Here is a 9,041-nt window from a genome sequence, read left to right on the forward strand (position 1 = left end):
TGCTGTTAGACTCCAACACCCATCAGACCCAGTCAGCATGGCCAATAGGTATGATGGAAACTGTAGTCCAGGAGCACCTGGAAGGCCATAGAACTGAAGGGAAAACAGAGAGGGAGAATATGGCAGTTCCCCGACCAGGAAGAATATATTAAATTTGTAGGCCAAAATACTACATTCGTTAGCATCTGCGTTTTTCTCCAGTGGTGCAGTTGTACTTTGCAAGAGTCTCAAATGATGTCTTGTTTATCTTTATCTCTTTTCTTGGCAGAAGGAAAGGTTTTTTTAGTTAACAAGTCCATCTATCCTTGTTTTTAAAACATTTTGCTAGGAGAGAACTAAGAACCAGTAGTTCAGGGTTTTTAGTCCAGTAACTGCAAGCACCAACCAGGATGAGGCCTTTTAGCCCCAAAGTGAGAAGGTGCCAATTGGGTTCTGCCGTCAACCACATTGGCTCCAAGATGGCTCCTGCCGGGACACGGGGGAGCCTTGGGGAAGGCGGCTATAGGGCATATTCCAGGGAGTAACCACCATGGAACTGAATGGGTATTGCTTGTGAGCAGACAATACAGGATGGTACCGCAGCTTTCTCCCTCAAACCCCTTAAGCTTTCAGTGTCCTAGGCTGACTTGTTGGAGCTCTTGTGACCTTTTGAGCCTCCTGGCAAGAACAGCCTCTGAAACAGGGAACGACGTTTTACAAGCAAAATCACACACACACTGGCTGAACAGTTTCAGTCAGCAAGAAGAGAAAATGTCCAGAACCGAAAAGAAGAAAACACTGCCAGCAGCCCTGAGGAGCAGCCAAAAGCCGATGTGGTGCAAATACAAGATGTTTCCCTGGTCCTGCTTGGAGAGATGCAGAGAAGGGGTCTTGCTGCTTGGCCATCCAGGAGTTAAAGTGACTGAACTAGATGCCAAGAGGGGAAGGGGGGGTGGGGAGGAAGGGAGGGGTCCTGCCCCCCACAGGAAATGCTCTTTCCCCCCAAAAGCCCTTCCTGCCCTGCCTCCTTCCTCCTTCTGCTTCGGCGCCTCCTGGGTGGGGTCAGGTAAGCCCCCACTCGTGCACTGGGGTGAAGGGGGTCCCTGGGCTGGAGGGGAGGGGGAGGGACATGGGAGGGAGGAGGGGAGGGAAGACCCAAGGAGGGGAGGTGCCCACATTCAACCGCCGGCGTGTCAGAGGAGGATCTGATTCTGCACCATGGGGGGGGGGGGGGGGCTTGGACCCTGCCCCCCCCCCATCGCCCCACAGGGAGCTGACCCGCTGATCTGCTTGGGATTCCCTCCCACAATATCAGGGAGCTTCTCTCTTTCCCCCGTTCAGCAGAGCAGGAGGCCCCTTTGATTTGGCAAACGGGAGGGGGAGATTTCGAGCTGAACTGCTGCGATGCTGATCGATTTATAATCGATCGTTTATCTGATCGATTCGCTGATTGAACTGCTCTGCATTGACTAAAACAATAATGCCTTCAATCGGGCACTGATCCCCCGCCCGCAAATGTGGGTCCCCTGATGCCATTCTGCTCCCCTCGTTCTCTGCTGAATTGGCCCGACTGACGACAGACAACAAAGCTGGGTGGAGGGAGACAAACGTGGCCCCCCAAGGCCGGCCCTCCCAGGAGGCAGCTGCCGGGGAGATGAGCGGGCAGCATATTTCTATTCATTTAATAGGCGACTACTGAGATTTTCCTGCTGCGGGGTGGGGGCGGAGGGGAGCAGCGCCTGCAGCTTTTGCTAAAGGCAGCAAAAGATCTTGGACCGACTCTGTGATGCAGGAGCCTGCAGAGAGAGGCAGGCGGGAGAGGAGCCCTTTCGAGAAGGAGGCTGATAATGAATGAATGGGGAGGAAAACAACGAAGAACGACAAGAAGGCGTTACAGATCCCGAACAGCAAACCTCAACAGAGCACAACCTCAGTTTCTGTGGGGCACAAAACTTTGGGTCTTCTCAAGAGCAGGACTCTGTCTTGTAGGAACGTTTGCTCTGTTCCAGTAAGGCAGCGCCTAGCTATGAAAGTTAGGGATGGAGCCTCCATCTGCTGAGGCAGTATACCTCAGAAAAGCAGGGAGAAATGTCATGGGTTTTTAAAACTATTTAATGTAAAACAAAGGCTGCCTAAAGCAAAGGAAAAAAAATATGTATTCATCAGAGTTTTTAGGTTAGAGGCATGTGTGAATTTGATTAATGCACTGAACTTTAGCAGTCAGATGACTAATCAACAAAGGTTTCTTTACATGACTGACAGCCCTAATTTAAACCGCTTATTAGGAAGTTTAATCTAAGGAAGAAGGAGAAGATGGCAGCAGCAGAAGGTGTCACAGAGAGGGTGTGTGGCTGGGCACTTGGGATAAAGAATAAATTTGTCCTCATGGGAAGGCCTCCTTCGAAGCAGGATGCTGTCCTGTGAGAACATATGCTGTGTTCCAGAGAGGCAGCTCCTGGCAACTATAGTTAGGAATGGAGCCGCCATTCTCACAAAATCAGGGAGAAATGTTGTGGGTCTTTTGAATTATTTAATGTAAAACAAAGTTTGTCTAAAGGAAAAACAAATTATGTATTGATCAGGCTTTCTAGGTTCTACGCATATATAAATTGAGTTGATTAATCCATTGTTCTTGTAAAATCAGATGACTAATTAACAAAGATTTCTTTATAACCTTCAATTAAACCAGTTTTAAGGAAGCTTAGTGTAAGAGAGGCTTGAGGAGAAGATGGCAACAGCAGAAGGTGTCACAGACAGCGTGTGTGGCTGGGGGCTTGCATGAAGAAAGGCCTTGGGGGAAGGCCAAGAGAGGGAATGTACTTTTAGGGGGATGAATGTTTAGAGATGGACCAGAGTTGAGGGGAAGAATGAGACACCTTCTGACTCTCATGCAAGTGAAGGACTTTTGGTCTGTGGTTCTCAAGTGAAGGATCCTCCCCAGCTCTCTAGTTTCTCTTTCAGTCTTGGCATTTGCCTGACTTCCAGGACAAGACCTGGTTGCTAGCTGGAGTCCTCCACATTTCATCTTGTCCTGACAGTTTAATAATTATTTAACCGAACCATGTCCTCCCTTTAAAGAGCCTTCATAGCATTGGTTCATATGACAGTCTTTGCCCAGCTACAGAAGAGGGAAACATTTCTTTGGCCCATTGGAGGTTTTTTGGATCACAGATCAAAGATAGCTGTGCAGCACTCAGCTGGCCCTGAAGCAAAAAGAGAACCTGATGCCATTATAACCAGGCGAAATAGAGATTTCTTGGAAACATCGGTGCAGAGGGACCTGGGCGAGGACATGGTCAGCTCAGGCGTGCAGCTCCAGCGTTTCAGGCAGTTCCGTTACCAGGAGGGTGACGGGCCCCGAGAGGTTTGCAGCCAACTCCACGGCCTTCCCGTCAGTGGCTGAAGCCAGAGTGACACACGAAAAAGCAGATCCTGGACCTGGTGATCCTGGAGCAGTTCCTGCCCATCCTGCCTGAGGAGATGGCGAGCTGGGTGAGAGAGTGTGGAGCGGAGACCAGTTCCCAGGCGGTGGCCCTGGCAGAAGGCTTCCTCCTGAGCCAGGCAGAAGAGGAGAAGCCGGAAAAGCAGCAGGTGAGAGCATTTCATCCAGGAGGTCAGGAATTTGAGGGAAGGTATCCTAAAACTCTCTGCTAATCGGCCAATTCGTTCTGGAAATCACTTGAGGAGACATGTCCCATACCTGTCTTACCCTTGTGCCAGGCTGATCAGACCTAACATTCGGGACCTTACAGAGGGGAGGATATAAACAGCAAAACCACACAGAATTTCCTTTGTTCTAAGGTTCTTTTATTGTTAGAATTATAGGTATGTCTGCAAAGCTCTAATCATTCATACCACCCACTCACTCACTACAACAGGCGGCCGACTCGCAAACAGTGGGAGTTGACTCCGGAAGTTGGAGACTGAGGTGTGCCCACCATCCTGATAATTTGGGTTCCCCAAAATGTTGACTTCCTCCTTCCCTTATATTGTTTTTATAGTATAACATGGCTAAGCAGAAAATGTTTTTGCAACAAGAAGCACCTTTGTTTGATGCTGCGGCACAATGAAGTTTCCCAGGCCTTGCTCTTTCTTGCTGTCTCTTATCACAAGCTCACAACCCGTCCAGGACATGTTATTGTCAAGTATGTAAACACTTCGGATGTTGCACCTTTTTCCTCCTTCACTCACAGCCTTCCAGAACCCACCATCTTTCATACCACACACATACATTTATTGCACGTTCATTACTACACCTCGCCCCAAACACATTTGCCTCTCTCATTCCTTTTCTAATCCTCATTCCTTGTCTTGGATCCTGATTGCTGTTTCAGGTACAGAGTCAGTTTGCAGAAGTGGGACCTGATTTCCCTGCAGCAGAGAGGGCTCCACCAGACACCAGACTGAGCCCCCCACAAAGGGGGATCCGGCAGGAGGGTGATGGACATGCTGCCTTGCAGGGTAAGGATTAGTTTAGGGGTGGCTATATTTCAACATGGTCTTGCTGTCTGGAGTACGGAAGAGATCCTTGGTCTGTTTTTATGTTCCCCTTTGTTTTTTCTGAGGAAGACCCTTATCTGCAGCCTTTTCCACAATTCAAAACTATGTTACATTTTCAGCTTTTGGAACTTTATACCTGGAAACCAACAGTTTGATCTGTGGCCAAGAGGCCAAGTGGAGAAATAAGCATTTTTACCCAACTGAACTCTCAAACAGCAAATTAAAGGTAATACACCTTGTAACACCCAGGTGTATTTAGGCCTGCATCACATTCAGTGCAATTCTATTTGTTTTACTGGGAAATCAGTCCTTTTGTATTCCAGCGGGCTTACATCCCAGGAGTTTAGGATCCTAATCTCAATCTCTAAGACAAACGTGCTATTGGCTTGCCATCATCTTTGTATTTTGCAGGGGCTGGAACAATGCTGGCAATCGGTACTCAGCCATCTCTTTTTCATCGTGATGGAGTGGAACCAGAACAGGTAGGCAGAAGGACCACTGGGGAGACAGGCAGGGAGCAGCCTGGGTGCCTCCACCCCCCGCTCACCTCCCAGGGCCAGAATGCACCTGTCTCCTTCTGTTTCCTTTTGGCAAAGCTAAGATCATACAGATTGCCGTGCCGGGTGGGACCAAAGCCCGTTTATTCCAGCATCCTTTTTCTCAGGGGGGCCGACCAGATGCCTCTTGGGAAGCCACAAGCAGGTTAGGAGGGCAACAGCCATTTCTTGCTGCTTTTCCCCTCAGCAACTGGTTTTCACAGCAAGCAAGTTTAGATCCTGCAGTAAAATCCCCAGCCACCACACTTTATGTTATCCTTGAGAAGGAAACATTTTCTTTTTTCACCCAGGCTCTGGTGACATTTGAGGAGGTTTTTGTGTCCTTCACTGAAGAGGAGTGGGCACTGCTGGATCCTGACCAGAGAGCTCTATACTGGCAAATCATGGCAGAGAACTGTGGGATCGTGGCCTCTCTCCGTAAGGCTCCTGTTTGAGGAAGAAGATAATGTTACTATTTGGGGCACATATCCGATATTACTCATTTATTTAGGGCACAATACTATGCATGTTTAGACAGAGAAAAGGCCTACAACTCCCAGCATTCCCTAGCCAGCCTTGCTGGCTGGGGAATGCTGGGAGTTGTAGGCCTTTTCCTCTGTCTAAACATGCATAGGATTGCGCCCTTTGTTTTCAAGGCACAGTTGAAGGCCTGCCCTGCAGGGCCACGTGGAGTTCAGTTGCATATTTCAGCACCTCTTCTTCCAGTCTCCCAGGATTTATCCATTTTTATTTACTAAAATCCACACAGGATCTAATACCGGTGAGCTATCAATAGGAATTTTTAGAAAACCTGAACAGAATCAAAACAATAATCTGTATCTGCTCATGAAATCATCAGGGAACATTGAGAGCTGCAACAAATATAAACACAGAACTGACCCATTCTGTGGGTCTTCTGATCCCAGAAGCCTGGCAGATCAGCTGTGCACCCCGAAATGCAGTTCATTTACAGAATCACAACCCAGCTGCTTCTCTCTTAGTCTCTTTCTCCTAAAATGTAGTTTCTCTTCACACAGAGACACCCAGACATCCAAATTACATCCTCCTTAGCTGGTGTGGAGGGATGGGAAAGAGCTCTGATTCCCTCTGCCTGAGAGGAACAGAACTCCAGGGTTTGCCACACTCTGAAATGCAGGTGGAATCCTGCCAGAAGACCAAGGTGGTTTCAGTAACATGGATCCAGTTTGGTACTGGTCCAACAGCGATTATCAGAACCACTCTAGTAAGCCGGCACACTAAGTACATGAAACTCTGGATTTTTCTCCAGTTTCCACAAAATCTTCAAAGGCACAAAGCAATTACAGGAAGATTCCTGGGTGGCAGTCAAAATAAGCAGTTAAACACATGGCAAGAACTTTCTAAGTCTTTTCAGTTCTTTTACCGAAATTATTAATTGAGGTGCTGAGTTATTTGAAGTTCTTTCGCTAACTCAGGCTTTTATGAATTTCTTGTCTTCATTGCAGAGGCTGACCAGTGGGAAGGGGAGAATAACAGAGAACCAAATGGGATGTTACTGAAAAGAGACAGATGTAAAAATCACAAACAGCAGAGAAGGAAAAGTGAAGCAAATGAAAATAGGAGGAACAATTCCTTTGTGTCTCAGGGCAATGGCTACCATGATATCACAATCCAAGAAGAAATACAGAAAACACAGGAAAAGAATACATTCCATAAGCATAGGAAAACTTCCAATTCTGAATCAAATGTTAAAGCTCATTGCAAATTTTACACGTTGAAAACCACGTATATATGCCTGAAATGTTGGAAGAGCTTCAGTCTGAAGAAGGATCTCACTCGTCATCACAGAACTCACACAGGGGAGAAACCATACAAATGCTTGGTGTGTGAAAAGAGCTTCAGTCAGAAGATAACTCTCACTGAACATCAAAGAACTCATACAGGGGAAAAACCATATAAATGTTTCAAGTGTAGAAAGAGCTTTAGTCAGATGACACAGCTCACTTCTCATCAAAGAACTCATACAGGGGAGAAACCATATACATGTTCGCAATGTGAAAAGAGCTTTAATCAGAAGACAAATCTTACCCAACATCAAAGAACTCATACAGGGGAGAAACCATATCACTGTTTGGCATGTGGAAAGATCTTCAGTCAGATGGCACATCTCACCCGTCATCAAAGAACTCACACAGGTGAGCAAGCCTATAAACGTGTGGCGTCTGAAGAAAGCTTGCAATGAGCTTTAACATTTGAAAAGAAAACTCTCACTCAACATCAAAGAACTCACACAGGGGAAAAATAGGGAAATTCCAATTTCTGAAAAGGCAGATCATATATCTTTCTCAAACTTTAGTGAAAACTACTGATGCATTGTATTCTGGCTTACTAAGAAATGGAGGCTTTCATTGGTTTGGTGAGGTGCTAAGCAGCAAGTCAGAAGTTATTTCCCCGTTAAAGCCTATGGCAGCAATTGTTGTCAAAAGTCTGTCATGTATGGCCTGTATCGTTCTAAAGCTAAAGTGCTGTCAGTATTCCACTCTTTTTGGATGGATTCTGTGTTGCATTAGTAATCTAGTAGACTGTATACACCAGGCCTATTCCTTTATTTATGAAATGTGACTTCTCCAGGTCAGACAACACTACGTGTTACTACAGGACCGAGAAAAAAATAGGGCATTGTTTATGGTCCCAGGTGCCCGATCTCTCCCATTTGGATTTGGGCCTGAAAGAATAAGGAAAATTGTGGGTGCATTCTAGTGGATTCTGTGTGCAGTGCCTATTCCTCCAGTTTTGAAATGTGATTTCATGAAGTCAGACAACACTTCATGTACAGGTCTGCTACTGATGCACACAACGAGCAGGCATGGGTCGACTTATCGAGGATTCTCCTGCAAGACAGTAAGGCCCAGATGCTTCATAAGGCAACACAGGACCAGAACAACATGGGGCATCTTTCCAGGCATTCGATCCTCCCCATCTCGATTTGGGCCTGAAGCAATATGGAAAATTGTGTGTCCATTTGGGGCGGGGCGGGGCGGGGCTTTCATTATAAGCAAGCACAGTTTGTGAGATTGCACAACATCCTCACTGATCACGGGGCATGTCTGTTAAGGCAGCAGTCGTTGCTTCCAATCTGTGTAGCTTCAGCCAATGTATAAGGACATAACGTAAGAAGAGCCATGCTGGGTCAGAGCCAGGGTCCATCTAGTCTAGCATTCTGTTCACACAGTGGCCAACCGGCTGCCCACAGGAAACCCACAAGCAGGAGAGGAGTCTAACAGCCCACCCCCCGTCCATGTTCCCCAGCAACTGATGTACATAGGCATGCTGCCTCTGATACTGGAGGGAGCATAGAGCCCTCAGGACTAGTACCCAGTGATAGCCTCCTTTCCATCGGCCAGAGCCCTCCCCCCGTGCCATGAGACTGCCCCCCCACTTCTCTGCCCCTGTGACCCCCATGGTTGCCCAGACCCAAGGTGATGCCATGTAGCGCCTTTCTATTTTGATAGGCCTTTTTTATCAGCACCCGGCCAGACCCGCAGCTGCTATGTGCACCAATAAAGCATGACATCTAACCCTGAGCTGTTCCCCTGTCGTCTGTTTGGGGTGGCTCTGGCAGAGGCCTGGGGAGGGGGTGAGGAGAGTGGTAGGGGTGCCTAGGGGCAGAGGGAGGAGTGTGTCAGCTGCTTTAACCTTTCCACTGCCATCTGCGACAGTGCCTTCCTCCAGTGGGGGATTGCTGGCAGCCCTGCTTTTTTGGGCAGGGGTGCCCACATCTCTGTGGCCTCCATGCTACCTGGTACAGGAGCCGAAGCCCTGCGGCCGCTGTTCAGCTGTATGATGGGAGGGCTGGAGGGGCGATGGGAATGGGGCTTTGTGACAGGCTGCACTCAGGAGCACAACACTTGGAGGAGGCAGTGGCAGGGGCATAGTGGGGGGCATTTGGATTTCCATGAGGCGGCCGGTGATGGAAGAGACGGGTGGGGCACGGGGAGGTGCCAAGGGCCTTCGAATGCTTCCTCTGCCATTGGTGGCAGGGGGAGG

General features: G+C 48.1%; 1 protein-coding gene across 1 annotated transcript; it reads left to right on the plus strand.

Moving 5' to 3' along the window:
• The first annotated feature begins 957 nt into the window (after positions 1–957).
• Positions 958–8,571, plus strand: LOC146355930 (uncharacterized). Its single transcript, XM_084829982.1, has 6 exons — positions 958–1,045; positions 3,151–3,570; positions 4,314–4,440; positions 4,891–4,961; positions 5,327–5,453; positions 6,500–8,571. Exons 2-6 carry the CDS (start codon positions 3,460–3,462, stop codon positions 7,234–7,236), a joined length of 1,173 nt encoding a protein of 390 aa, XP_084686108.1. The 5' UTR covers positions 958–1,045; positions 3,151–3,459; the 3' UTR covers positions 7,237–8,571.
• Positions 8,572–9,041: the final 470 nt, after the last annotated feature.

Source organism: Heloderma suspectum, chromosome 2 (assembly GCF_057233095.1).
Source record: "Heloderma suspectum isolate Gila_16-S chromosome 2, 16-S_ref, whole genome shotgun sequence".
NCBI lineage: Eukaryota > Metazoa > Chordata > Lepidosauria > Squamata > Helodermatidae > Heloderma > Heloderma suspectum.